At 48.5% G+C, this 27986-nt stretch overlaps 13 protein-coding genes and 1 non-coding gene across 14 annotated transcripts; 5 read left to right on the top strand and 9 right to left on the bottom strand.

Moving 5' to 3' along the window:
• Positions 1 to 2209: 2209 nt before the first annotated feature.
• Positions 2210 to 3983, top strand: RhiXN_01085 (Peptidase family M28 protein; the record flags this gene model as incomplete). Its single annotated transcript, XM_043320904.1, has 8 exons — positions 2210 to 2540; positions 2610 to 2854; positions 2905 to 3163; positions 3209 to 3271; positions 3319 to 3475; positions 3528 to 3709; positions 3759 to 3898; positions 3948 to 3983. The coding sequence occupies 8 exons, from the start codon at positions 2210 to 2212 to the stop codon at positions 3981 to 3983; spliced, it is 1413 nt and encodes a 470-aa protein (XP_043179916.1).
• Positions 3984 to 5322: 1339 nt separating this feature from the next.
• RhiXN_12370 lies at positions 5323 to 5435 on the bottom strand. Its single transcript has one exon. It is a non-coding gene; the product is annotated as a tRNA-Pro (tRNA).
• A 333-nt stretch (positions 5436 to 5768) lies between these two features.
• Positions 5769 to 7442, bottom strand: RhiXN_01084 (amino-transferase class IV protein; the record flags this gene model as incomplete). Its single annotated transcript, XM_043320903.1, has 10 exons — positions 5769 to 6175; positions 6222 to 6280; positions 6328 to 6419; positions 6468 to 6616; positions 6666 to 6789; positions 6835 to 6927; positions 6979 to 7016; positions 7067 to 7172; positions 7225 to 7299; positions 7347 to 7442. The coding sequence occupies 10 exons, from the start codon at positions 7440 to 7442 to the stop codon at positions 5769 to 5771; spliced, it is 1239 nt and encodes a 412-aa protein (XP_043179915.1).
• A 234-nt stretch (positions 7443 to 7676) lies between these two features.
• Positions 7677 to 8846, top strand: RhiXN_01083 (phosphatidylethanolamine-binding protein (PEBP) family; the record flags this gene model as incomplete). The annotated part of the gene is made up of 5 exons (XM_043320902.1): positions 7677 to 8000; positions 8048 to 8255; positions 8305 to 8356; positions 8402 to 8703; positions 8755 to 8846. The coding sequence occupies 5 exons, from the start codon at positions 7677 to 7679 to the stop codon at positions 8844 to 8846; spliced, it is 978 nt and encodes a 325-aa protein (XP_043179914.1).
• Positions 8847 to 8967: 121 nt separating this feature from the next.
• On the bottom strand, positions 8968 to 9336 carry RhiXN_01082 (uncharacterized protein; the record flags this gene model as incomplete). Its single annotated transcript, XM_043320901.1, has 3 exons — positions 8968 to 9055; positions 9108 to 9225; positions 9273 to 9336. 3 exons carry the CDS (start codon positions 9334 to 9336, stop codon positions 8968 to 8970), a joined length of 270 nt encoding a protein of 89 aa, XP_043179913.1.
• A 105-nt stretch (positions 9337 to 9441) lies between these two features.
• Positions 9442 to 10064, top strand: RhiXN_01081 (dynein light chain roadblock-type 2; the record flags this gene model as incomplete). The annotated part of the gene is made up of 5 exons (XM_043320900.1): positions 9442 to 9444; positions 9497 to 9689; positions 9744 to 9850; positions 9914 to 9971; positions 10021 to 10064. The coding sequence occupies 5 exons, from the start codon at positions 9442 to 9444 to the stop codon at positions 10062 to 10064; spliced, it is 405 nt and encodes a 134-aa protein (XP_043179912.1).
• Positions 10065 to 10201: 137 nt separating this feature from the next.
• Positions 10202 to 11287, bottom strand: RhiXN_01080 (F-box-like protein; the record flags this gene model as incomplete). Its single annotated transcript, XM_043320899.1, has 5 exons — positions 10202 to 10471; positions 10522 to 10610; positions 10658 to 10840; positions 10896 to 10977; positions 11039 to 11287. The coding sequence occupies 5 exons, from the start codon at positions 11285 to 11287 to the stop codon at positions 10202 to 10204; spliced, it is 873 nt and encodes a 290-aa protein (XP_043179911.1).
• Positions 11288 to 11522: 235 nt separating this feature from the next.
• RhiXN_01079 (uncharacterized protein) lies at positions 11523 to 12613 on the top strand (the record flags this gene model as incomplete). Its single annotated transcript, XM_043320898.1, has 5 exons — positions 11523 to 11542; positions 11593 to 11695; positions 11748 to 11882; positions 11941 to 12552; positions 12605 to 12613. The coding sequence occupies 5 exons, from the start codon at positions 11523 to 11525 to the stop codon at positions 12611 to 12613; spliced, it is 879 nt and encodes a 292-aa protein (XP_043179910.1).
• A 201-nt stretch (positions 12614 to 12814) lies between these two features.
• RhiXN_01078 (tubulin-specific chaperone C) lies at positions 12815 to 14077 on the bottom strand (the record flags this gene model as incomplete). The annotated part of the gene is made up of 5 exons (XM_043320897.1): positions 12815 to 13000; positions 13055 to 13201; positions 13257 to 13389; positions 13441 to 13759; positions 13825 to 14077. The coding sequence occupies 5 exons, from the start codon at positions 14075 to 14077 to the stop codon at positions 12815 to 12817; spliced, it is 1038 nt and encodes a 345-aa protein (XP_043179909.1).
• Positions 14078 to 14259: 182 nt separating this feature from the next.
• On the top strand, positions 14260 to 15526 carry RhiXN_01077 (Enoyl-(Acyl carrier protein) reductase; the record flags this gene model as incomplete). The annotated part of the gene is made up of 8 exons (XM_043320896.1): positions 14260 to 14347; positions 14403 to 14413; positions 14467 to 14528; positions 14581 to 14706; positions 14770 to 14804; positions 14854 to 14905; positions 14972 to 15121; positions 15178 to 15526. 8 exons carry the CDS (start codon positions 14260 to 14262, stop codon positions 15524 to 15526), a joined length of 873 nt encoding a protein of 290 aa, XP_043179908.1.
• Positions 15527 to 15773: 247 nt separating this feature from the next.
• Positions 15774 to 18004, bottom strand: RhiXN_01076 (tRNA (Uracil-5-)-methyltransferase; the record flags this gene model as incomplete). The annotated part of the gene is made up of 10 exons (XM_043320895.1): positions 15774 to 15926; positions 15987 to 16285; positions 16338 to 16677; positions 16758 to 16814; positions 16888 to 16964; positions 17020 to 17160; positions 17211 to 17280; positions 17338 to 17555; positions 17612 to 17833; positions 17887 to 18004. 10 exons carry the CDS (start codon positions 18002 to 18004, stop codon positions 15774 to 15776), a joined length of 1695 nt encoding a protein of 564 aa, XP_043179907.1.
• Positions 18005 to 20478: 2474 nt separating this feature from the next.
• RhiXN_01075 (cyclin) lies at positions 20479 to 22238 on the bottom strand (the record flags this gene model as incomplete). Its single annotated transcript, XM_043320894.1, has 4 exons — positions 20479 to 21057; positions 21119 to 21560; positions 21617 to 21778; positions 21829 to 22238. 4 exons carry the CDS (start codon positions 22236 to 22238, stop codon positions 20479 to 20481), a joined length of 1593 nt encoding a protein of 530 aa, XP_043179906.1.
• A 1567-nt stretch (positions 22239 to 23805) lies between these two features.
• On the bottom strand, positions 23806 to 25314 carry RhiXN_01074 (Chitin synthase III catalytic subunit; the record flags this gene model as incomplete). The annotated part of the gene is made up of 8 exons (XM_043320893.1): positions 23806 to 24109; positions 24185 to 24222; positions 24281 to 24498; positions 24674 to 24740; positions 24800 to 24910; positions 24981 to 25085; positions 25151 to 25230; positions 25284 to 25314. The coding sequence occupies 8 exons, from the start codon at positions 25312 to 25314 to the stop codon at positions 23806 to 23808; spliced, it is 954 nt and encodes a 317-aa protein (XP_043179905.1).
• A 916-nt stretch (positions 25315 to 26230) lies between these two features.
• RhiXN_01073 (glycosyltransferase family 25 protein) lies at positions 26231 to 27770 on the bottom strand (the record flags this gene model as incomplete). The annotated part of the gene is made up of 2 exons (XM_043320892.1): positions 26231 to 26568; positions 26621 to 27770. The coding sequence occupies 2 exons, from the start codon at positions 27768 to 27770 to the stop codon at positions 26231 to 26233; spliced, it is 1488 nt and encodes a 495-aa protein (XP_043179904.1).
• Between the last annotated feature and the right edge of the window lie 216 nt (positions 27771 to 27986).

Here is a 27986-nt window from a genome sequence, read left to right as displayed (position 1 = left end):
AGTGGGAGTGACAGGTCGCGACGTGGAAGAGATTTGCAAATGACAGTGTGTCACGTGAGGATTTACACAGCTGTACTCTCGCCTCTTCCTTTACGTACTCCACCTACTCCACCTACTCCACCAACTAACCTCTATGACATGGCTTATAGGCCTGGACGGTCTTCGATGGGACACTCTCGACTTCTTTCAGGAACGCATATGTTGACCAACACGCCCCGAAAACGGCTGGCTTTAATGAAGTCATGCAGCGACATGAGATAAGACTTGGACTTGGTCCCTTGGTTGGACCGCTTCAGTGGCTGATAATTGTGCATTGCACCCCAGTTGAGGAGGCGTCATCCCATTGGCCGATTGCATGAGTATTTTACTTTATCTCCCCGTGAACTAGCGGGAAACGCCTAATCTTAAATGCTCATTCGCCAATGCCAATCTGGTCGCCGCCCAGTCTCCGCTTCTATTGGCCTTTTATCTCGGCTAATGCATACCTGAGATGGAGTTTGGCTGAATAGGACACTGATTCGATAGAGTCGCGCCACATATCCCCGACAAACCGGTGTCTCGACAAGGGAGCAACTGTATTACATGCGCTTGAGTTAATTCCGGTAAACCAGCCATTAGGTGTGTTTCTCATCCTTGCCCCCCGTCCAGTTCTTTGTATTGTACAGAAGTAACGGCGTTGATCCAAAGCATGTGATTGCTCATCCAGCGGCGTTCACACTTGGTCAATTCACGGATGCTTTCACGCCAGTGCTATTGCAAGCTCCCCACCTGGGGCTCATGCTGTGATGCTGTGGAATACAAGTAACACTATCTATTCCGGGCATTCCATTTTCTTGAATCTCGTGTCTCGCTAAGGCGCTGTTTTGGTCCTACCCCTATGCACCGGCGTTACGATAGTTGGTTTGGGCAGGGGGTGGGTTCACTCCCCAAGTTTCCGATAATATCAAAGGCCATTTCCATCTTATAAAGTGCAATGGTCGCCGTCTATTCGGTGGTAAAGGCGACCCCCGTACTTTACCCAGTTATTCCTCTCGAGTTCGTAGCACTTCGTGTCTTCTCTCGTAAATGCGAACCAGGCGGAGCAGGCTGATATCTCGATCAGGCTTATACTTGAATGCAGCGTGCTCGTGTCCCAGCGGTCAAGCGGAATGTCGAAAATATGGATAGCCAGTATTATGCAGTATCAGAATGTGCTGATTTTCGTGGTAAGCCACCCACAACTGCTCGCTGACCTTCGTGCATAGTCCCAGAGGTGAATGGACATGAATACCGAAATTGTATCGAACAAGGCTTGGTCCAAGACGTGGCTCGTCAAAAAATGGTTCAACGCTTGGGGTCATTCATAAGTGATACTCTTACCGGGCAAGTGTGATGGAGGTTCGAGCTGCCGGCCTCTGGAACTAGCCTGGTCCATTGTGCCATCCCCATCGGTAAGGCATCATATGTCCATCCTAACGCTCATTATAGTCTACGATCCATCTTCTTTCGTTGGGTGCGATAGAGTAGTTGGGCAGGGACCTACTCAACAAGTAGCAAAGAAGGACTCTACTCGAAGGTTACTCGAATTGGGGTACTGTGACTGCTGTTGACTATCTACGCAGCATATCTAATCTATTAACACACTTTGTCTAAACCAAGGTTTAGATGGAGCTGTATGCGACGATCGTTTGCATGTATTATCCAGAATAAATTATGATTAAATATTTGCTCTTTCGGTGGGCGTTGGGCGGAGCCTCGCTGAAGCACTGATAATTCCGTACTCCAACTCATTCATGGTGAGTTATTATAAAAAACTCAAGTGGAGTACTGTCTGGTAGGTCCAGGGCGGCAACACATTGACGAGCAGACCTGCAGATGAAATCTCGCATCCGTAGCTGCGACCAAGGGCCGAGGAAGCATAGCTTCCGTTCGTCAGAATTCTACTTTCGGCATACAAGTTGTGTCTTCTACGTCATGGGTATACCCATGGAGGGCGGCATACGAAAATGTCCAAGAATTCGAAATTTAGTAGAAGCCGCCTGGCGATAAGTGTACATCTCGGCTATAAACGGACTATCCTGGTGTGTACAGAAAACAGAACATGTGGTGTTGGAAGTCAATTCAAGACTGTAGATAATCCATTCAGACCCCTAGAGTGACAGGTTTGGCCGATTGTAGGACCGGTGTACCGGTGGATAAGGTGGAACACGATCACGTGTCCTACAACCACATGGCTCTCCACCACTTCGACAACTCAAATCGCGACGACAAGGCATATGAAGCGTGTGGGGTCTTGGCATCTAAGCACGCGCTATGTTTCGATCGCAAATGCTCACAAGGCTTCCACGAAGTCCGCGTAGACGTTCCGCATGGCACACTGCGATATGACTCTTGTACAAATACAAGCCATTCCTTCACAGTCTCGGGTCGGGCATTCTGGTCCTTTACGATGTTCGCAGTACTCGCACTTGGTTCGCTCGCTCTTACATCACTTACTTTGGGTGCCGTCGTCCCGGCTGGAATTCGGCCTATTAACCCAGATGCGCGCCTGATCAAGGCAAGTAGCTATAGCAAATAAATACACCCGATCTAATTAAAGCTCCAGTTTGGATTTGGGTCCAACGAGGTAGAATGGGTCTCCCAAGGCGCTCTTACTCTTTTGCGTGAAGGACATGTAGACCTGACCAAGGGCACAGACGCTTTGCGTGCTGCTCACCCCGAGCTCGTTGGTTTGTCGGATGCTGTTATCAACCGACTTGGAAATCACACTCACCGCGGCGCGGGTTTCATCGACATTACTGGCATGGAGTATGTTCGACATGATGAATCTGGCCTCCAGGCCCGTGCTACCTATCCCACTCCGACGCCGTCCAAGGTTGGTTTCAGACCCTTTTTCTTCTTGGTACCCAACTAAGCCATGAGTAGTACCCGTCTTTGACGACCATGTTCAACTCCATTAGCGCCTCAGGACTCAGGAGCACTGTTTCGACTTTGTCTAGTTATACCACTCGTTACTACAGGAGTAGCAACGCGGCTGCTGCTTCGACTTGGATCCAGACCCAGTTTACCAGTGCTGCTGGGTCTGCCAACGTCAAAACGATTGCCAATTCGTTCAGTCAACCAAATGTTGTCGCGACCATCCCTCGCAAGTCGGGATCTACCGCAAACGACATCATCATTCTCGGTACGAAAGCTATCGTATCAAAAACTTTACGCTGACCCTGCGTAGGTGCTCATCTTGACTCGACGGTTGGATCGAGCACTACTGCCCGTGCTCCAGGCGCAGATGATGGTATGCGACACCATTACTAGAGATTACATTTACTAATGCCGTCCTAGATGCTTCTGGAATTTCGATTATTCTTCAGGCTCTTCAAATCCTCAAGGCCAACGGCTGGTCGGGTTCCCGCGCTGTCGAGTTCCACGCCTATGGTGGCGAAGAAGGTGGTCTACTCGGTAGCTCTACTGTCGCCAAGCAGTACAAGTCTGCGGGAAAGTGAGTTTTCTTCAGACCTGCTTTGGTGAATGCCATTCAATTATTCACATAGATCGGTTTATGCGATGTTGAACTTTGATATGGTTGCCTACCAGCCAACCTCAAAGCCTGTGCTCACAGTTCTCACTGATACGGACTCGAGTTTGCAGTCGTTTAGCCAAAAACTGATTTCCTCTTATGTTCCTGAAGCGACCTTGTACACAAACAAGTGTGGGTATGCTTGCTCAGATCACTGTAAGTCACTTTAAGCTCAAAGAACGCGCAACATTGACATTGGGTAAAGTTTCATGGTACAACCAGGGCTACCCTTCGGTGTCGATTGATGAGTCGGGTCCTTCCGACACCTATCTTAACCCCTACTATCATACCGCGTCCGACACGATCGACAGGCTTGATTTTGACAAGGCCAGCAAATTTGTCAAGGTGGGTTCAACGTTTGACGAGGTTGTTCGTATCTGATTTTGATTTATAGTTGGCTCTCGCCTGGATTGTTGAACTTGCAGAGTAGATTTAGTGTATTTACAACACATGAATTTACAAGCAATATTTGTACTCATGAGGAATGTATCTCTAGTTGGTTTCCGAACGCTTACTCGCCGGCGCGGAATAGTTTGCACGCTTGTGATTTGATAGGAGCTTTGCTACTTGTTTGGGGGAAATGGGGCCTTGATTAATGGGTAAGACAAGCAGCGAAGCAGCTACGCCCCCTGGTACTTAAATCTCAACTCTGTAACCTTGATTCAGTCTATCCCCTGAACCTTTGGGACGTTTAAAGTCAAGTACAGACATTGAGTTTATTTTCAGCCAATTTTATGGCTGGTAATTGGAACGTTCGGACTGTCATTGATCATGAGCTTGGACCGTGCATCTTTTCTTTGCTTCATTTTGTATAAATATCTTTGGTACCCACTGTATGAGGCTAGTAACTGCCGACCCAGTGGATGGTATGGAGTATATTGCATAATTAAACTTGGTTGGTTTTACAATTCACTGTGTGGGTCCGCACTAGAACCCTTTTCTCTTGGGCTGAAGACTTGTTTGCTTGATATTTTTGGGTTCAAAGAACTTTTAGTTGGGGGGGGGGGGTCTTGTGTGCACCTAAATAATTAGGATATGTGATTCATCTATAATGTATATTTACCTGCTCAAGTTACAGGAGTAGTGAAAGAAGCAAAGGGTGTAGATGAGTGGTATCGAATGCCATTGCTACAACTAAGTACATTGAGTGTGATTGTTCTGAGCCTTGATTTAAGTAAAGGCTCAGTTGCATGGCAATTGTTTGATAGGTAAACAATACAATAATCTCTACTTCAAACTTTGGGCATCAATCTATAAGCTCACAGATCCTAAGCCCGGAAATTGACTCAGTATTAGAAGCCCTAATTAGAATTGATACCATTGACTGAGCTTTAGCTACAAGAGCAACATTCTGTCTACTCATACATAAATTTACCTGTTAAATCTTGTTGAAGCTATATTAGACTCGACACACAAATCCATGTCTGGACAATAGGCATGAAGGGGGTATGAGGTACAGTTTGAGGTTTATTCAAGGTAGGTTGTCTGTTGGCATATGTTTGCTTACGATATATTGCGCATACACTTGGTGTATGTCATGGGCGCTTCCATAATTCTGAGATATATGCGCGCTCTTTTGCTTCAATGAAGCATGTCATAATCAGGTATTGTTCTAGGGGATCTAGGTCACATGTTAGAGTAGATAAATAAGGACAGTGATTGGGTTTTGGGGGAGCTCTGTCAAAAATCACATTTTCATCAGTATTTCCCCCTAAGCAAGGCTTTTTGACCCCAGCTTCACAACTGGCTATAAAATTGCCTAAAAGAAAGGCCCCAGCTGGGAATTGAACCCAGGACCTCACCCAATTGCGTAAGCAATTGCTTATTAAGCAGCTTACGGGAGACTCCCGAAGGGCGAATCATACTACTAGACCACTGAGGCTTGTACACTCTGGCTCAGACATTTTTATAACATTCTTAGTATATACGTCTGTTTGGGTGTCTTCATTCATCATTTATGGCTCGGTTTTATTGTTTGATAGGGCCGGAAATACCAAAGCGAGAGTGGTGGACTTGTGACAGGGGAGGAGCAATAGGCCCAAGGCAGTTGCGCGATTCAAATCCTTCCCTTTGGAGGCCCACATCATTATCAGGTTCTGAACATTCTATTTTTATGGGAGACTACTGATTTATCACTCTTCGGATGGATGCTGACGCGTGGGGGGGGGGGTGCTCAATAGTTCAATAGTCACATCACGACTATTATAAAGGCAGATTACACGTCAATAGGTTGACTCCATCCTTCAAACTCAATCCTCCCTTCTTGAATCGCGACGATACTCTCCAAAAGAACCGTCGATAACGGCCCCAACCCACTCTTATATTCGGGCATTTGTATCTCGCGCGTAGCGCCGGTGGACTTGTCTTGGTAACCGACTCTCCCTATAGGGCAGATAATTGCCGCAGTTCCAACACCAAATGCTTCTATCAATCGACCGCTCTCGGACATTTCGTGGAGTTCCGGAAGTGTTAACTGCCGTTCGTGTGCATACAACTTGTGGGATCTCTGGAAGTTGGCCAATAGAGAAGAGTCGCCATCAGCCCTGACAAGTGCCAAGACCGAGTTTCGTGTGACTCCGGGCAGGATGGTACCATCCAGTATGGGAGTAACCACATCGTAGGCTATTGACATTTAGTAAATGCTATCAGTTTTGTAAGCTCAACCCACCTCCGTCGTCCCGCTGGAACACCGCGAAAAAGTTCATTTGGCCGACTTCGGTGATCTGCCTACATGTGGGTCAGTATTAAGCGCTGGAGCAACTACAGGTACCTACTGGGCTTCACCCAAAATCCACAGAATCTGCTGATAGCCTTTACGAGCCGCTTCTTGTTGTGGTTTGAAGCATGGGGCATAGTTGATACCAAGCTACATAGAAATGAGCTGTGTATTTCAGCATACAACCGGAGGTCGCACCTTGTATGCGCCTGTTCCCCCTGGCCATGAGCGAACAGCGTCTTGTTCCGCCCATAAGCTAACGGGCTTATATCCTGTAGGAAAGTATGGACCAGTCGGAGAGCAGATGACGTAGAGGCACGCGTGCGTTGATGCAGCGACGCCGATAGCTTTACCCGAATGTAAGCATATTGGTTTTAAGATGCTCAGACTACTCACCAGGCCGAGTACCGATCATAGTTGGTCTGATGTACAAACTGTAGCCTTGGATCTTGGGAATCCATCGTGCCTCGAGCTTCACAAGCTTCTTGATGAGTTTCAACAACTCGTTTGCATCAAAGTGCTACGCAAGTCAGATTCATGCAAGCTCGAGTTCGTTTCAACTCACAGGCAAAGCAACCCGGTCTGCCGACGTTGACATCCGCTGCATGTTCAGGTCCGGACGGAACAATCTGGGCTGCCCAGATGGGTCAAGGAAAGCCTAGCGAACAATAAATTTCAACTAGAGAGTTTTGAAGCCATTTCAGCCCACCTTCATCCCTTCAAAGAGCGCAGGAGTATAATGAAATACTGAAAACGTGTCAGATGACTGCTGTAAAAAGGTACCGGAGCCAAGTCACCTGAGCATGCCGGGTCAAGTTGCAAAGGAGCATAGGGCTTAATGACAGGGACCGACCAGCCGGTCTCAGGACTATAGTTCACAATGAGCATGTGATCCGTCATGGTCTGTAGTTTGGTCAGACTAAAAAATCTCAATAACATTTCGAGAGGCACTCACCTGGCCAAAAACAAGTTTCTCGGGGGGCGGGAGCTCTTTAAGGTTGGTCGAGTGCGTGATTAACACTTTGGAAGCCTATCAAGGATAAGAGACCGAGCTTTGGAAAAGCGAATATAGCTTACATCGAGTCCGGGAAGGTCCTCGGGGGCACCAAGGGATTGGGCAGTAACAGATAGGGCTGGTTGCAGAGCCTCGAGCTTTGCGATTGCGGTAGGCATATTAGAGCAAGGGTAAAGTGTTGAGTGACTTGGAAGGAAGAAGCTCAAGAAGACCCGAGTCACATTTAAGGTCGCAAAGTTTCAATTCCAATTGTCACGTGACGTCGCGCGAGCTGCTGGATTCAAATTCTGACCAGCATGCAGGCAATTTGGAGGAGATCAGCGAGAATACCAACCATAGTAAGCTCTATCATTCTCTTAAATACCACCACTAAACTTTGTTAGTCACGATGCATGTCAAATGTAGCATACCAGCGACCCCTTCCTCCAGGAAAGCTTCCGGTCTATGATCTTGCACTCGAGTTGTTGGAAAAGGACAGCGCTGAGAAGAAATTGTTACTGGAAAAAGAAACAGATCCTGCAAACAAGGCGAGGTTAGAGATATTGAGCCAAATAAATTTGCCAGAAGTACGATGGAACTTCGCTCAGGGGAAATGTGAGCCAAAGACTGTGGCACCGGAGTTTATTTACCAATGGCTCCCAGATGATCTCGCCCAGCCAATATATCGTCACCTATTAGAACAAAAATGGAGACAAACCGGCCCTCTTGATTTGCTGGTGTGTCGAAAGTCTAGCTGTTGGAAATGAATCTTACTTGCCCTTAGATGGAGCGAGTTCACCAAATGAAAGTTATTCCCGATCTATTGGCTGTCTTTCATCCGACCGTTGATCTACGTATTTCATTTGGGGAGGAAACGGACGTCACACCTGGTGTCTTCCTGCCCGTGCATTCCACCATGGCGGCGCCGAGTATTACGGCGCAGCCGTACCACTCGGAGGAAAGATTATACACATTGTTGATAATCGACCCTGGTAATGAAAACATCTTTGATCTCCGTCCATTGATCTAACACAACTGCAGATGTGCCCGATCCATCTACGAAAAGCTTCACAACTTATCTTCATGCATTTCAGTAAGTCGGTTCCGATTTCCCATGCGCCAGTCCTAACTCGTCTAGACCCAATATCTCACTCTCCGCAACCAAGACGCAAATTTCACTCACTATAGCTCCGGAGACTTCAGAAACGTCACTTCCGTATATTCCTCCCCACCCTCAGCGTGGAACGCCCTACCATAGATACACTACGCTTCTCCTTCCCCAGAGTTCGGAGCTTTCGGTCAACATGTCTGAATTGCCTCGGGAGAACTTTGACGTGCGCAAAGCGTACAAAGAATACGACTTTGCTGTTGGGGGTGGCATTCATATGTTCCGTGAGACGTGGGATGAGACTGTTGGGTCTGTGTACAAGAAATTTCTCGGTAAGTGCCTTGTTGTATGCCAGCACAGCGCATTAAGCTTGTATATTTTAGGTCAACCTGAGCCCAAGTTCGGGGGAATCCCAAAGCCAGAGCCATATTTGGATGATACTGGAAAGCGATACAGAAAATACACTACCGCCTAGTTGTTTAGACATTGTGTTGAAAAATTATATTGCTAATCTCAAGTCCATGAACAAGTGGGGCGCATAATGTTCAGTAGTTCGGTGAATTTTCGCGGGACCCGGAGCCACTTTAGCTAGATAGTTACTTTGCCATTCTAGCCTTAACCTCATCGATTTTATGTTGTACCTCCTCTCTTTCGGCCAAGAGCTGTTGTAACTCGTCTTGAATCCTATGAATTTGATTGTTTCAGTAATTGTATGACAATTTGAATATATACTCACAATTTACGACGGTCATTAGAGACAGATGCCGGCACTGTATGGACAGCAGCTAGGCTTTGGGCATAATCGGTCGGAGCACTGATTCTGTCACGGAGAACCACACCGCCATAGATAGCGGCTTGGTACGATAGGTGAGTGCTCCAGCATAAATAAAATTATACGCACATGGGATAACTACAATGGCTGCGACGGTCAGTATCACTTTATGATACCGCTGCGCCAGTGACATGGTCGGTCGAATAGACAAGATCCGAGATGGAAAACGCGCACCCCCTGAATCACGTGCTACTCGACAAGCATACACCACCCACCACGCGCCGACAATAGCCTCGCCATGGTTCGTATAATATCAGAAGCAAATAATACACACGTCTAAGACCTAATTGAAGCCTTCGATAGGTACATCTACAGCTCCTCCAACTCCCCAAGTGAATGGGGTGGCACCCGCTACAAATGGCGCCCCGGGTCCTGTTGCGACCTCTACTACGACACCCTCCAATGTGCCCCCCGAAATCGAGTATACACTTTCGCGTCTGAGTGGACATAGGAATGTACGAGGAGTTTTGGTTCTTGCGCGTCAAGGTATGTGATACAAAAACGACGTGGCGGCAGGGCCGGCCTCACAACAGATACCAGGAGCAATCATTCGCTATAGTGGTGTAGCGTTTGAAGGAGAACAGGGCCGAAAGTATGCTGCAGCCGTCAAAAAAATTGTTGATTGTTGTCGTACGAATATCGAGGAAGTCGGTGATGAGGGGGCGAGTATATTCGTAATAGACTGCCTATCGTATTAACCTCGCGTATAGGATGAACTCAAGTTTTTGAGAATGCGAACCAAGAAACACGAATTAATGATATCCCCAGGTATGTAGACAAACGTTTTATTTGGGCTCATGCTAACCACCGTAAATAGATGAGAGATATATCCTGATTGTTCTGCAAGATCCTTCGCAGTAACCTCGCTTCATATCAGGCTGGCAAGTTCACATTTTGGATCTGCCGTGATTCACAACATGTATGTATTATAGGGTTGATTAATATTTCACAGCTGTATAGACAGTTTTCGCTCTATTAAGTCTCGAAAAAGGACCGATTTAATCGCCGCCGTCGCCCCAGCCTCCACGATCTCTAGTTTCGCTTCCGAATTTGTTCTTGCCTTTGAACTTTCGGCCGCCTAGATCTTTATACATCGCCCTAGCCTCTACTCTGCTGGGTTTGAGATTAGCAGCGCTGGCCTCGCTGGCCCATTGTGCCTCCCTCATCTCCTTTGGAGTTACATAGCCCGAGCCGAGGGCGTCTGCATCAGCGGCTACTCGCGGGCCGTTGTAGTCTGATGTCCTCTGAATTCTTAGGTACGTAACGCGCTAAAACGGTATTAGACCTTGGTTTGGAAATGCGCAACACCCTAACTCACCCAATCTTGCTTGGATTCTCGCCTTGTCCACTTGCCTGCAGGCAAGTGCTCATCCTGGAAGTTGTCCTTTCGGTAGTGTTGGAACCATACTGGAAGGCGTTAATACGACCCATATTATAAACCGACTATCACTTACCATAGTTTAATGTTTGGCTCCTCTTCCATCGACCACATACCCTGGCGCACTTGGCCAGGTCATGGATGCCAAGCTGGCTAAATATCTTCTGACCGACTTCGGTTGGGAATGCTCGGATCGGGTCCGTGTGACGAACAGCGCCGCCTAGCATAAGTGGCCCACGTAGTTTTCGCCCAGAGGCTCCTGATGACCGAACAGAGATAAGATGGGCCTATGCCCCTTGCAACGAATCACTTACCTAGCCGACTGGGAGATGCGGCTCTCGATCCGGGCCTCGATGAAGGTCGAGAGAGTACGCCAGGAGTGTTCGGTAGTGTTTGCTTCAAGGGACAAATTTTAATGAGCATTTCAGACAATGGGCAGTGGTGGCGGGCGACTTACAACTCCAATCAGTTCATCTTCGCTATCGTTCTGCTGATCAGGAGTCTTTGGGCGCTTGATTTCTATGCGGCCCATCATTGCTGCCAGATGGTCGACCTGAACGCCCCGTCGACTGTCTGCATCGCTGTAATTTTGCTCCACAGGTGACTTGGGTTTCGTAGGGCTCGCAGGGTTTGATGCGCTGGCTTTGGCAGCAGCGGCCTCGACAGTAGGCCTCAATACGCCTTGAAGTAATGAGCTAGACGACATGTCTAGGATACAAATGGGATCTGGGAGATGTGGTGGAAACTAGAGGCTGCGTCTTAGTGATCACAACTTTATGTACTTTACTCTAATGATCGGCGCTGACATCACACATTGGGCCAGCCAATAGGCGCTCGCTTATGCTCAAATTGGATGTGACTAAGCGTGCCGCCCCAGGTGGCTCCAGATCTTTCGCTTGACCACCACCAGCCGCCACACCAACAAGTCCGCAAAACTAACCATGGGTAATGATGGAGGAAGGTGCGTCGCACTGCATTTGCGCTGGCGGCGCTCTACTTACTTTGGCTCAGTATCCCTGACCGTCGCGACTTGGTTCGCACAAAAGCCAAGGCGGAGCAAGCAGACAAGAATAACCTGATACTCGCCGCTTGGTTCTTTTGTGCCCTTTCAAAGGTAAATTAAATATTTGTTACGCTTTGTATTGCTTTTAATCTATTGAATGTAGCGCCCGCTCCAAGAACCCATCGTGTCATGCGTACTCGGAAAGCTGTACAACAAGGATGCGATGATCGAGTTCCTGCTGGACAGGACGTCTTATGGTGACGGTGAGGAGATCTGCGGCCATGTAAAGTCGCTAAAAGTGTGTGTCTCCTCTTTGTTACTCTATGACGACTAAACTAGGATGTGGCTGTCTTTAGGATGTCAAGCAACTCAAACTCACGCCCAACCCGGCGGCGTCGGCTACCCAGGAATCAGACAAACCCAAATCTGCCTTTGTCTGTCCATTAACCCTAAAAGAAATGTCAGGCTCGCTTCCCTTTTCGTACCTCGCCCCGTGTGGATGCGTCTTCAGTACGGCCGGCCTCAAAGCAGTCTCTAAACCTTCAGAGGACAAGGAAAAGACCGAGGGGGCGACCGAGAAAGAACCCTGCCCACAATGTGGGAAGAAGTTTACGAACAAGAGCGCGGCTGTTGGCGGAGATATTCGAACGATCAACCCCGAACCGGAAGAGGCCCAGAAGATGCTTGAATTTGCTCCCACCAAAGCGATGAAAAAGCGCAAAGCAGCGCCTGTGGCGGATGGCGAGACTGACGAGACCAAGGAAAAGTCGAAAAAGACCAAGACGGAGGCTGGATCGATCAATGCTTCCATGGGTATCACGCGTGCGATAGCGAATGAGCTGGCAGCCGCTGAAAAGGCCCGGAAAGCGACGATGAGCAACGCCGTGCAGAGCTTGTATCAAGGCAAAGGCGGAGTTGATGGAAAGGGATCTAAAGAGACCTTCTTGACTCGGGGAACTTTTACCAGAGTGAGTATAGCGTTACAGACGAGCTCTGCCGTTTACTAACCAATGTTCATAGTATGCCTGAATGTTCGTGGCGTTTGGACCGCCTTGCAGAGTTTTACGGGCTAACAGCGGCTGTTAGTCGGAATCTCATGTGTCTGTTGTTATTCATATTGTGCTATCACATTCAAACTCTCGTTTGTAAAATAAAGTCCACTGTCACTAGTACTATTATAGCAACATTGCTTGATTATAATCTGGCTCTAGCCTCCAAGCACATAGGCGTTCATAAAGCACAAGTATTACTTGAAGCGATCTGCGGCAGAAGTTTACCGAGTAAAGAATCAAAGGTGCCATCAGATGCGGTGATGGGCAGATGAAAGGTAGCTGAACCAATTGTGGACCAGTGGGGTGATGGTGTGGCGCCCATCCAGTCAAAGTCCTGCACGACATAAGGCAAACTATCCCCTGACTACGAGACACACTAGCGTGAGAAAGGAGCTATTGGCGGAGGAGTAGATCTCACCATGCCTGGCCTTGACGGCTCCATCGTGGCAACCGTGCCGTCACTTGGTGGATAGGTCCCAAATCGTATGTCATTGCATTTCTCGATTACCGGGTTAGATAATACCTCAAGAAATACATTTGTTGCATTGGAGGTATGCATCCGGAACTAAATTTGCTCGATTAATATACGAATGTGATATGCATCGAGACTGAAATTTCACCTGATGTGTTGATACAATGATGGTGCATTCAATACAATCGTGAAGCAGTACACTCCCCTGGATCTTTCCGGCGTAGAGCACAGTGCGCTTTAAGCCCTGGACGTGCAACGCATTAACAATCGGCGGTGTTCCGCTATGATGTTCATGTGAGTCCGAGGTAACCTGGGCTGTACGGTGAACCCACCTAGCAAGATCAACAAAACAATTCGAAAGCCCTCCAATGGTAACGACAACGCTCTGTGCTGAGCTTAAACTTGATAAATCCAACCCTTCGGCATCGGTAAATGTCAATGACTTGTGATCATGGTTGTTTATGCTAATCTTGGCCGTAGCGGCCGCAGTCGAGGGCCGCTTCGGGACCAAACTAGCTCCAGGAGAGGTGGGTGTGCCACCATTGTTTAAAGCTTGCGATGCCGGCTTGGCGTTGACGGACGATTTGAACGAAAACTTGGATTTGGGCTTCGCGTTTGCCCTGAGTTTGGCCAGTGAACCTTCCAGCGAAGCTACGCGCTGATATTTGTTGTAAAGTAAATGAAAGCACGAGTGACGATTTGACTTGCCTCTTCACAAAGCCTTTGATCGTATGCAGGTAAACGTCCGGAAGCCATTGCTTCAGTTACCTTTAAGCGAAGTTTCCCAATGTCAGAAGAGAACTGGTCAATTGTTTTCGCGTCTGGAGCATTGCTCTTTGGTAGCGCATCTTCAAGTTCTATCAAAAACACGTCTGAGTCTCGTAATCGCCACTGGTGACTCGCGGCTTTACCTTGAGCCTGAGCTTTAAAAGTAGTTATGAATTCGGTATAGTCGAAATGGTCATTCATAATCTGGTCCAAATGACGAAATCACGAAGGCCCCGGATCTTAAGCGCTAAGCGCATTTATCGGTCCACCGGCTTACCCTAGCTCCCGAGCCGGTAAGTTATAACACGCAACTCAGTTCTGTGACGTTGTACTCTCCTCCCCACACACACTCTCCACCCCTCAGATTAAACTTCACACTCAAAATGGCCTCGAGACTTGCTCAGGTATCCGGACACATCACCAACAGCGCATCACGCGGCTTGTTGGTTGGAGAAGTCGCAATTATTACCGGTAAGTGGGGTTAAATTGTATGGGAATGATCTACTTTATTTACTTTGGGCTCTAGGTGCTGCTCAGGTTTGAGATCATCCCATGGTTGATAGTTTGGGTTGGGCTGACCCTCTCACTAGGGCATTGGGCGAAGCGCAGCCTTGCTGTTTGCAAAGGAAGGCGCCAAAATCGTTGTTAGCGAGTGAGTCGCGCGCGGATCTGTTCTAGGACCATGTAACTGATCAGATTCACAGCCTGGACGAAAAGAAAGCTAATGCTGTTGTTGAGGAAATTAAAAAGGCTGGCGGAGATGCAATTGCCGTCGCGGGCGACGTTGGCGCCGAGGATTTCCCCGAAAAGATTGTCAATGCTACGATCAAGTTAGTATTTTGGCTGTACACAACGGACGTCGCCCGTTCTGACCATGTGTATTCGCTCTTCAGGTCGTATGGTCAAATTAACCATATCGTGAACAATGGTAGGCATCAATATGCAACTCACTTCAGCCCTTCTAACCTTTTTTGTAGCTGGTTTCACGTTTGACAAAATGATTCACACCATGAACGACGAATCATTCGAGTATGTCGTGCTTTTGTTTTTTGTGCAATTCTTATGGATTTCACTGATCCGATGGTATAACGTTAGCTTGATCATGAAGATTCACGTTCGTGCACCATTCCGTCTAATTCGAGCCGCCGCGCCACACATGCGTCTCAAGGGAGATGCCGCCAAGGCAGTCCCTAACCGAAGTATCGTTAACGTTAGCAGCGTATCGGGACTGCACGGAAATGTCGGGTATGTCCACGTCCCGTATTTGCACAACCATATTATACCAATTGCTTCTATTCCAGACAAATCAATTACTCTGCTGGCAAGTCAGCGGTGGTGGGAATGACCAAGACTATTGCAAAGGAGTGGGGCGCCTTTGGCGTGAGGGCCAACACTGTTGCATTTGGTTATATTCAAACTCGCCTGACTGCTGCTAAGGGTGGTGACAACACAATCACCGTTGACGGCAAGCAGATTGCATTGGGTATTCCAGGTGGTGGGAAGCAGCCCGAGGGCCCGGTCCCTGGTATCCCTCTGGGACGGCCAGGTACCCCTGAGGAGGCTGCGGCTGCCGTTCTTTTCTTAGTATCACCATTGGCCAGCTTCGTAAGTGGACACACGCTCGAAGTTACCGGCGGACAGGGGATTTAGCTTCGAGTTTGGATCGAGGATAAAACTGTGTATACTATCTTTAGGTTGTGCAAGTCAAGTGTTGAAATTCCTTGAACACACCTTTCCACTCCCAAAGGGCTGCTCAACTTGATGATTTAAAAATATTCAACTCAAGGAATCGCAAGCTAGCGTTTTGGGGGATCGCATACAATCACATGAACTTAATAGGCTCCAGTGTTGGTTTCAGTCTGCACACAACAATGTATCTTCAAATACGACTACAAGGCTAATAAAGCCGCAAAACCGCAACGCTTTCGACATGGGCAGTTTGAGGGAAAAGATCAAATCCTCTGATAGACTCTATGCGGTACCTGCGTCCTACTGCAGCGCCTTGCGTTTTTCGCAGGATGGAGCCTACGTCTCGAGCCTGAGTGTGAACCTGGAATTCAAATTATAAGTTGAAACGCAATTTATCTGTGCGTGGATAACCATGACGTACATTGCAACTAACATATACCAGCGTGGCCGGGAGAAAGGCTACCAATTGCTCGATGAAGGGCTCATCACATCCCTTTCGTGGGGGGTCTATCACCACCGCCGTTCGTTCAGGAGGAAATTCACCGTTGCCCACACTAGCAAATATCGAAGATGCAGTCCCAGCACGGAATGTGCATTTTGAAGTTGGTATGTTATTCAGCTCAGCATTACGTTGCGCAAAAGCAATGCTATCAGCAGATATTTCAATGCCGGCTATTACTTCAAAATGCGGCGACAACGTTATTGAGAACAAGCCACTTCCTGATTCCCTGAATCAGCTATTTACGAGTGGCAAGTGGCGAGTATGACTTACCGCAATACGTATCCACGAGATGCGTGGGCGGTTGACTGGCGACAGCACCCTCCTTTTCAAAGGGAATAGGATGCAAGATCGCGTCTCGAACATAGTCGGTCAAGGGTTTTAGCACCGAATTATTGTTTTGAAAAAATTGCCCAGCCGGGAAGGTAAACTCAAATTCTCCAACACGCTCGTGCACTACTGCTTTCGAATCAGTGATGCATATATGTTCAGCCCCTTGATCGTCCTTATGCTTGGCTATTGAAAGGGGTACCTCGTTCTGGACTCGAGCGCCATCATCGCAGGGCGAGGACCGTGGTTCGAGGGAGTCCCGTAGAAGCAGCGTGGCACCACGCTTGTACGTGTGAATATTACTGAGATATCTCATTTACGTCAAATTGGAGTGAAGGGGATTTGATGCACTTGCCTACGGACCTGCTCTCGTGCTGGGACAAGCGCGGTGTTCAGAACCGGGGTGGCAATCGGGCACTCCTGTATCAAGTACGGTAATACGGGTTACACTCTTGGTCCTAGATCCCCTGCCCAAAACCAACGATTCGCCTACCTCAATATCGAGTACATTTCTGCGCCCCATCTGGTTAAATCCAATCCGAAGTTCCCAACTGGCGTCCGCATTCTTGGCTACGAAAAATAGATCGGATTGGAACAGGTACCTTGCCTGGACTCATATATTTACCTGCAACCTTTGCCTTTCCACCACGCCGTGTCCTGTTTGAAGGAGGCGCATCAAAGTGTGGCGTTATTTTCGTTCGATAATTGTATTGTTTGGGTGATGGTATCGTAGCCAGAGGAGCGGGTATGGAATCACCAGGTATTCCTATTTATAAATGTAATTTTTCCTAGGTGATCAGTTCTTCATTTACTAACCAGAAAAATTTTCGAACGCTTTGCGTACTATATCCTCTTTAAGAAGTAATTGTGTCGCATAGGGTATCATCTAGCCCAGACCGATATTTCAGACAATGCAACATGAGCACCTAACGGTCGCGCATACCTGATGTTGGCAGCCAGCACACTTCCCAAAGTATTTGCAGCGGATTAAAGAGGAATCTCGCATAGTACTATTGGCTTCCGCAACTTCCAGTAGATCTCCAAACGAGTGGAGTCTGCTGGAGCGATAGATTTTCGTCCGTATTTTTTCTCCTGGTAATGCAAATGGAACAACAACAGCCCATGGCCCTTCCGGAGAATTGTGTACAGAGATGGAATCTCCTGCAAAACAACGTCGTTTCACACTAGTGAATCAATGCGGATGAGTTGCCACTGACCTGTTGAAGTGAGTCCGCTTACAGTGAGTTCTAACTCTGTTCCAAACGGCAGCGGGGATTCCCAATCTTTGTCCTGTGAGGTGGCGGTCTCGACTGCCTCGGAACCGAGCACGGCCTTGACGTCGTGCCATAACACATCTTCATGCGAATATGGTTCAATATCCTGGCGTTTTACGCGAGACCTTTTTGGCTTTTTGGATTTGTGTTCATCACGCTGTTTTTCTACGAAATAATCTTCAGTATGCCACAATGCTATTGAGAAAGAGTGCTCTCACCGACAGGCGCTTCCGCTATGTGATGCACACCAGTGGGTTCTTCCGTCACATCGAGTTTAGCCCGTTTGGTTGGAGGTGGAGAGCCGATGGGAGAACTTAGTTCTCGAATAGATGACATATTGCAGAGAAGGTTACTATAGCCTGGTCTCAATAAAGCAACAGCCTGTAGTCGTGGTGGCCGTATTCGACAAACAAATTTGGTGAGGAGCATCCCAAGTCCGCCAATCACAATAGCAGATTCACGGCAGCTTATGTCATGTATTTGGGAGCTGGATCTGCAATTACAACTAGTACTGTCGTTGCCTGCTTCAACGCTTCTGTCGGTAATTCTCCTATCACCTCCAACCATCCTACCAACGGACGCCGCAGGCCTATAGTTAAACGGTTTCTTGTAGCTAGCGAATTCACTTTGACGTACGCTTCGCTACGATCAGCACCTGAGCTACTTGTTGTGACATTGGTGACGAAATATCGCGTATTGAAGATGACCTCTAAACCGACATTGAACGATTACGCAAACTGTAATAGAGTAAGTTCAATGGAGACTAAGTAATACAAGTGTAAATTGTTTCCTCATTCGCCACGTAAACATAGGAGGCTCAGAAGGACGGAACATTTGCTGGGGTTACGGCTGGGCTATTAGGAGGTCCGTATATTGGTGGCTCAATCTGAATACATCTTGCCCTGCTTCTGACACTACTACCACTCCACATCTCGTTCAACCGCGGGGATTGTGCCTATTGGGTATCCATCACCGCCATTTGCGCATCCCTGCCTCGTATGTGAGACAGCCCTGATTGGCTCTCGTGCATTTGGTTTCAACAGAAACATGAGCGTCTTTACGGGTCTATGTGAGTTCTCTCGCCAGGCGTCTCTGTATCCTGAATACCATTTGTGATCGTCATATACGCACCAAGTGACGGGCGTCGGCTCAGGATATTACTTTTCTCGAGCGTTCCTTTCCAGTAGGCTGGCTCACTTGGAGCGTCAACGTCTGCTTGCGGAACAGCAATCCCAGGGGATTGAGCCCACTATGGCGTGAAGATGTCCATCCCAGTGGAAGTGACAGTCATCGAGCATCGACGAATCTTGGTCATGTTGATCCCTTAGAATATTAAACCCCCTTCCCCCTCAATGATGTGCCTTGGCGGACCTGGATTGTACAGTACAGGGCTAAGGATTCATTCCGAACAACCCCCTGTTTTCTTCTGCGAAGCCATGAGCGTAAGAAGAGATGAACTCAGACAGCCTACAATGGTCCTTCGTGCGGCGATACGTTGATCCACATAGTTGATCTAGCAATTTAGTTCCAGAAGAGGGAAAGGAAGGGAAGAAGCCATGCTTGTTGCTACCGTTTTAGCATCTCCGCCTCTGACAAAATTGTAAACGCAACGACCAAATGGTCATGTAACTCAACGGCACATCTCCCCATTCAGGATTCCCGACCGATCGTATATCCTCACATGGACGGAAAGAAAGAGATGATTTCCGGAACTCATTTTGCCGGAGACCGTAGCCAGGGACTTCGATGGAAAACTGAAAGCAAACGGGACACGCGGACTCAGCCGCCGCATGCAACGTGGTTGATCGCACAAACAATCATATGCATATCCAGCGTAAGGAAAACGGAAGCGTGTTTTTTTTTTTGTCTCGGTCTGCTTTATGAGGCAGGTTGACGCATGTTTGCTTCCCGGTAACCTCTTATATTCGATCTCTGATCCAATCCCATCCGACACCATTACATTATGCGATCGCCCAAAGTCTTACCCCAACTCCGACAACCGAACCAAAACACAGCTGCACGTGTGTGTGTGGCTCAGTCAAGCCGGTAGATTAGCGGTAGACTATCAAATGCCTGCCGCACGTCGAACCAAACCCCAAATCGTACGCCAAAGCCAAATTCCTCTTCTTTGTAGGCCTGTACGATGTTCCTCTAGACAAAACAACCCATTTGGCCGGATAGGCCGGGTATTCCCGATAGCCTAACACATGAATGTATGCCGCAATTTGTTATAATCAACACTCAAGGCCATTCAATCTGTTTGGTCGAGAAAATATTTGATCAACAAACCCCGCTTGCGGATCTAGAACTCAAAAAAACTAGGGGCGCATATACCAGTCCCCATCGGTGGAATAGAGCCCCAACACTTTGTCCACAGATCTTGGAATGCGACGCATGGTTGCAATCTTTAGTACACCACTCTTTCTGTCCTCACACACCATGTCAAGTAGTTCAGGAATTATTATGATATTTTGATTCTAATCATGAGTAAAATGATCGGTAACACGAAACGAAAAATCGGGATGTACAAAATACAGGTTGGGACGAAAGCGTGCAATGGATGACCATCAATAAAAAAAATTGTGTGCGTGAGAGTAGAGACGCAAACCAAAAACCAAAAACCCGAAACAGGATAAGCTTACGAGTATATGCGACATGAACATGAAGAAAAGAAAAGTAATCCTAAGGCAGGGGATGGAACGAATAAGATACCATAGGTGTGCATGTAAGATAGTCGTCAAGTAAGAGAAAAAAAGAACAAAGAATAGTAAAGGGTAGTCACATAATCCATGCGGGGCCGTCAAAGTGGTTCACGCTCGGCGGCTGCGAATGGGGCTCCATGTCGGAGTATGTTGTTGATAGACTGGTGCAGAGACAGAAACAGAGGTGCGTAAAGGGGGAGGCGCTTGATTCCAGTGCACACCCGGTGGACCCGCGTTGGCAAAGGGAGCAATCACGGGACTGGGTTGGTACCACGATTGCCTCCTCACTTCATTATCAGACTGGCTTCGTGGAGAGAGGTCGTTCATGTCGGTGTCGTATACTTGACGGGTGTGGGTATACTGGCGCTGGTAAGGTGCTGTGTACATCGAAACGTTGGTTTGAGGGGACAACGATGGTGGGGTGTGCATGGCCACATCTCGCTGCGGCGTGATCGGCGGCGGTACGGGAAAGTGTCGAGGCGCAGGGTGGGGTGGATATTGAGAGCTGTACACATAGTCCCTTGGGCTTGTGCACGCGGACTGAGGAACACGGATCGGTGGCAGGACGGGGTACCTGTGTTCACGTATGGAGGGGCTCTGGAGTTCGTGATACCTAAGAACAGCCTTGCGGACCCCATGCCCGCAATTGTCTGCAGGAGAAGACGCCAATGTGTGGTAAGGCAAGTACTACAGGCACAGATTGGGATTAGAAAGGGGGTGATAGAAGTCATATGCCTTGGATACTAACCTTAAGGTCTGGCCGCGGACCAGCCGAGTGATCGACCACATATGCACTTGCAAGATAACCTCCGACATCTGAGCCTGGGGAGAGCGAATCCGGGCTAGGGATCGCACGCTTGAACGGCAAGGCGGATGCTGAGGCAGTCGCGGGAGAGAACGCATCATACGCAGAACGTTTGCCAGTGGACACCCTTCGAGTTGGCACCAGGGTCGATGGTGACATGTCGAGGGGCGGAAGCGTAATAGGGCGCGGTGGAAGAACATGTACCAAAGGGGCCGGCTGTTGGGCCGAGACCGGAGGATGCGTGAACGTAAAGGGAAATGTAGGAGAACTCGAACGAGCCCGGTGTGTCCTCGGCTGCTGACCTGCTGGAAGGGGCAAATGTCTAGCGCATCCATTGGTTTCCTGCTTACGAAGACTCCAATAGGCCTCTGTTTCGCGGTCCTTACTGTATAATGATGAATGAGGTTATTGAAAATGTGAGAAAAATGATGAGATACTCACGCATCAATCAGACCCGTAAGCATGAGCACCCACGACTCGTAGGTGGCCTGATCAACGTAGAGGCTATGACCCAAGCCACTGAGAAACTCTTTTTCCATCTGGTTGATCTCTGCAAGAGAAATACGAGAGACGTCGGACCAGGTTTTGTTGGTATATGTATTGCTATGTTGGATGAGATATGGGGTAACAATGGCGAGTATATGCGCACTCACTCGTCTAAAAACTTGTTCGCCAACATCAGAGCCGTAACAGCAAGTCGATATTCGCTCCCTCGACGCCCTCGAATCGAGGGATTGGCTTGTTTGAGCGTATAGATATAACGCAATGCGAGCGTGATTACCGATTGGCTAACTTGGGTTGTTGCGAGCAAATCAGCAATGAACGATACAAACTCGGGCCTTGGCGAAAATTGGTGCACCGAATCAGTATTTGAGGATGATGATCGTTGGCCCCTCCGCCCAAACCACAAGTAGCAGACCATATTGCACATATTTTGGGCGACCGTGCAGAGGGACTCTGGTGTAGAGGATCGTCTCGAAGGTTTGGGTTGTGTGGAAAAGACAGAGTCTGGGGTTGACCGTTGTGTTCGGGTGTCGTCCCGTTGAGGATAAACAGAGAGCATGTCTGTGGGTCGCGTACTGTGTGCGTAGCGAAGAGCACTGTGCTCAAAGTTGTAAGCGTGCATCGGCGGCAAAGTCATTGTGGCATGCAGGGAAGAATCATTAGGGGAGTTTGACCAGAGCGTATTTAACATTTGCGGAAAGATGAGCGCCACCGCGACTGGCAAGCGGAAATAATTATCGCGACAAGACCGAGCAGGTCATCGACCCAGACATTTCGAAACTACATAAACGCCAGGGTCCGCGATCGTCAAATAGCCTCCAGAGCCCATGGTCTAACCTCGCTAGGCTCGGCGGTTCTGCGGCGCAAATACCAAACAACTGGCCCATACGATTCAAATCCGCGACAATGGCCTCATATTGCAAACCCACCGCTTTTGGTCTACATCCGGCCCTATTTCGGATCCTCAGGAGCCATCCCTGAGCCCTGCACCCTGTCCGCTACTCTGGCTCCGCTGAGACAAATGTGGAATGCTGCCTAGCACCCGCACGTGCAGTCCGCGGCACTCGGGTCTCTGCCCGATACGGCTAGCTCTGGTGTGAAACCCGGTACGTCATGTATCGGATCGGTGTTTACCGGAATCGCGCATGCATCCATGATCAGTATGCGCGGCGCCACACGTGAGGGCAATCAGGTTGATAATCACTTGAACTCTGCCCAACATCAGAAACCGCTGCGATGCCTACCGTTTTTCCGCACCCCGATTGATGGCGTTGAAAGTGCCTACAAAAGCCCACATTTCACAAGACATATGTCCCTCGTGCGTTTGTTCACCCCGTTACAGGGACCACCTCAATTAGATACCCGGTGGCCCAAACAATCGTACTCGGACAACGTACCCTGTGGGTGGCCTAGACATTGTTTTACCGGCCTTGTATCCTGAGAGGAAGCTCGGTATGATGTGGCAAAGTCGCTCATTTAGCGGGAGCGCAAAAACTAACCGGACTGATAAACCAATGACGATAGACAGCTTGAATTGACTTCAATTGGCTGAATACCCCGGTTTACCTATCTGTCTCTTTCTGTACTAGTCCGTATCCGCCCCTTGACAAGCAAACCAAAAAAAAAAATTGCTAGTTCCAGAGTTCAAATGGCACCACGCATGATTGCACGTTGAATCTCATAGTCTGTCCAAAGCGCCAGGACCAACCTTTTGTAGAGCAACTCCGGACCGGCGTCATCAAATTCGTTCGGCCCTGCATGCAACGAGGGTTGCCTACGTATGGCTCCCACCGCAAAAAAAACATCCGGGTTACCGCGAAACAAGCTTAAGCTTCTCAAGAGGCCTCACAGTATGGCGCCCATGAGATTGAGACCAACGTAATTTGACATGTGGATGGCTGTTATATCTTTAACCAGCCTGCGACAAAGCACATCGTCATCGGCTATTTGTACCAGAATTCTGTCTCTATGGTGGCAACATCATTTTAATATTGGATAGCTTAATCGTCGAGTCAAACCCTGTGTCATTAGTTTTTCACTAGCAAAACTCTTAATAATCCAAATGTGATGATGCATTCACACGGACAAGGATACCATACATGGATACAAATCAAAACCTGTGTACCTCAACGAGTACCACCTCCGACATAGCCCGATCCAACATACGCGTTCTGGCCACTCACACCCCCAATCAAGGAATGGGTCCTTGCATCTCCTTGGTCTGGGAACAAACTCTGCCTAGCACCACCGTTCGGAGATGGTGCCGACCGCATCGATGGTGAATTGTCGACGTACTTGTTCACTCCGAACGCAGGCGGCTCGTCTTTAATTTCCCACATCCCGGCTTTGTTGCCCACGCTGAATTCGAGATCATCGCCCGTGATAGAATCCCAGTACTTGTACACCATCATTACTCCCAGAAGGATGCATCTATGTACGGCAAGTCAGTGCCCGAACAAAGGTCGGTTGACAAAGTTCTGCGCCGATAGTTCGGATGCTACTCACAATGAATAAAAGAATAGGCCATCTATGTAATGCTTAACCTAGCGCGATATCATGAGCTGAACACCCCTATAAGGCAACAGGAAACGAAATGCTTACTGCGGTGCAAATGGTGTTTCCAAATCCGAACAAAACGACTTGAGCAACGACAAAAGCTGCCGTGCCCAAAACAATATCCCCAAGGGGCCATCGATCCTGCAAGGTACGCATTACAAGAAGGAGTTGCGCCACGACATATATCACCACGCAGACAGCCGGCCAAATAAAGTGCAAGACCCAGAGCCCAATTGGTTGAGTCGGGCTGAATCCGGCGAAGCCTACAAAATTTCGATATAGTAAACTCTAGTCAGTATGCTAGGCCTAGCGCTTGATTCTGTATTAGGCTTCCCCTTCCCCCTTCAGGGCCAGGGTAGGGTTGCTTCTCGGGCATGGATTGACACATTGGCTGTGCCATTCCAAAAGAGGAGAGATTTAGTAGGGCAAAGAACGTACCTTGGAATGTACAAATGCTGATGAAGAACGTGAGCCCCCACATGGCAAAGCAAGCACCACGAAGCCCCTAGAAACACGTGGGGTTGTTTTAGCAGGAGGGCATTTAAGTAAGGGCCCAACACGAACCCAGATGGAAAGGGGAGTTCCGTCCTCCGCGAATTGGAACCCAATAAAGCCATTGATCAGTAGACAACAATAGGTTGCTGCCACGAGGCCAGTGTATATAGCCACAATCCACTGCGGGTGATATTAGTTGGAGTTACGAGTTCCCGTGTGCACAGGACTAAAATCGAGGGTAGAAACTCACGGGATATGCATTATTCGCAGTCGGAATGATTTGAGTGTCAAGAAAAATAGCCAAGAGTTCAACAATCGAGTACAGATAGAAAAACGTAAGAATTTCTTTGCGACCCTGTTGGATATGCCCGTAAGATTTTGCACTGGCAACGCGCGTGATAGAGTGGAATAAACGCGTACCACAGCTGTATACTTGCTACGAATGTGAAGAATCATAATTCCCGTCATCCCAAGGGCCAATATGTGTACGAACAACACCGCTACGTCAAGCCCGGTAAGTAGACCATTGGGAAATTGTGTGTTCAGAACATACCTGGCTGGAACAATACGTAGTCCCCGAGCATAACATTCCGGCTATAGCAGTCGGGCTCTAACCCGTACTCCCCCAATATAGGACATACAACAAGAGCTGCGGAAGAACACATTGAGTCAAAAGACCCAAACTTCATTATGAAAACAATTAAACGAGAAAAAGTCTATAAAACGTGTCCGTAGTCAAACAAGTCCAAAAGTGTCTCTAGAGAATTTTCGGCAATGACAGATATGCGACAGCAAAGGAGCGGGCGCGCAGTCAACGAGAATGGATAGCTGAGAGAGTACGAGGCTTACAACAGCGTTGGTATGAAGGAAACGTTGGCAGAATATTATAACGTCATTTACCATCACGTCAGCAATTGATTTCAAGGTATTGTTCGGTTGCGATTACAACACGACAAAATACAAACACACCCCGAGCCAAAGTAATAATGGCCGATAGGACGTCTGGGCAGTGGATAATGTATCCACGTTGGTTGTCCGTGTGCCCAGCATTTGCGGTAAGTACCATCGTCCCCAGATTGGTGTCAATTATGTTCAGCTATTGCAAGTTATTTTCAGACAGTCCCTTTGCGGACTCGCCGCTGTTACATGCAACACGTTGGTTTGGGTCTATTGAACGGAGCAGTAGTTCCGTGTATGAACGGTGGGGTTCCTTTCTTCAAATACATAGGCTCATACCTAAATCCTTTGCGTATTCCATTCGAGGAAAAACTGACGCCGGAGCCAAGGCGGGCTCGGAGCCAGGCCTGAAAATCGGAACCGTAACTTAGTTTGACCATGTACGGTATGGTTTCCCCATGTCAGAATCATTATCAACACTCTCAGTGGCATTACAGCCTCTCTGTCACGGTCATGAAAATCAACCATTCAAGACTTAACCTTGAACAATTAATCTCGGAGGTAACGCATTCCGTTTATGGAATGCAAAGGAAACGGTCAGTCTCAGATCTTTTCGGAACCTTTCAATGCTGGCATTTGCAGGATATCCCTCCATCTGCTACCGTTTCCTGGGAAGATATCACTAGGGGTATTCTTAGTCTGGATAACCACGCTCGGGTGAACTGAATATGCGTTGACCAGGTTCGACCGAATCAAGTCCAGGAAAGCGGTGTCCAGTGGCCGGCTGTATGCCACAGATGGTTTCCTGAGTAGTTCAACCAGTCTTCTTGCGCCTTTTCGGGATATTGCGTAAGCGTGAGTACATTTGGGCGAATGTGAGGGGTGAAGTTGATCATGCGATCTGAGGGGCGGGTAGGTGCCCTCTGCCGACCAACAGTGTCCTGAGAGCAGAACAATGTAAGGAGTATTGCATTTGAACCCAATCTGACTGACCAAGGAATAACATGTCCCAGTCGGGCGGTAAGGCTTCCCACAGACGACCAATGCGCTGCTGTATGTCTACTTCCATGTCAATGTCATCCTCTAGGATGATGACGCCGGCATCGGAAGTGCCGGCTTGGATTGTTTCCAACGCGATCTCCCTGATCACGCTAATATGAGAGTGCCAACATGCAATTGCAGCTCGAGTCAGGACACGCCAGTAGGGAAGTTTAGGCAAGCGAGGTGTAAGGGTATTCGTCACACCTCGGGTGGCGGTCCGAGCAGAGTTTGTGCTTGTATTGAATAGGGGATTATTCTTTAGAGTCTGCCTGGAATCCTGAGCCTCGCCATTACGGGGAATGATGCGGCTGGTCGCTACTTCCAAGGGCGGGCGCTGATCAATAGAAGGGGGTACAGGCAGGGGGTGGGTATGGTCCGCAGAGGCCGGGTCAGAACGCGCAAGTTCCCAAAGTTCAGAACTTGGTTCAGATTCAGAATCATTGGACATATGCCTCCATTCGAATACATCGTGATGATCGCTCCACCATCCACGAAAATTTGAGTCGATGGCGTGGAGATGCGCGGCTGCCCTTATCCATCTCACACGCTCCATGATTTGGGTGACGATTTCTGCATTGGAATCCGTTGAATCCACAAATGTCCACGACAGTCCGGTTGCTGCCCGAAGCTTCATCATTCGCTCACGGCGATCGGTACGTCGAGGTAAGTTGAGCATGTAAATGCGCGGGGTAGAATGTTGCACAGGAACATTCCCCTCGGCTTCCGTAAACAGACCAGACTGCGCCTCATATTCGGTACTATTCGGTATCGGAAAGAGCGGGTGGGGTCTCAAGAATACAATTAATCCAACGATGCAATAGGTGATGGATAAGATTGCAAGTAACCAGAGGAAATAACATTGCGTATGAACTCCGGCAAGTGCCATTGCGCAATGGGGGTCGAAGACAGGGGCTCGCTTGCTCATTTCAGCCCTTGTCACGTGGGCGACTTGTGCGAGCTCTTCCCTGGCATGTGTCGACCGAGTCCTGGCAGTTTGGTACCGACCACGATATCTGAGTTGACTTGGCCAATACATGATCATGACCGAAATCCCGACGAGCAGCCCCCAACAATACTGCGTATTCGGATACGGTTCACTCATTTGGAAGGTGGGTGCTATATCAACCCCCATATAGCCGTCACATCTACCTGACTTCCTCAAATGTACCGACTCAACAAACAATAAGCCGCCCCCATACTATTCCCAAAGAGGTGAGACTTCGAACGGCCAGGTTGCGACAGGTGGAAAGATCGTCGAAGGGAGGTAACTGACTGAACGCATTGCGCACTAGTCCCCGGCTTTCTCAAAGGATATGTT

Source organism: Rhizoctonia solani, chromosome 4 (genome assembly GCF_016906535.1).
Source record: "Rhizoctonia solani chromosome 4, complete sequence".
Classification (NCBI taxonomy): Eukaryota; Fungi; Basidiomycota; class Agaricomycetes; order Cantharellales; family Ceratobasidiaceae; genus Rhizoctonia; species Rhizoctonia solani.
This window is presented reverse-complemented; position numbering and strand designations above follow the sequence as displayed.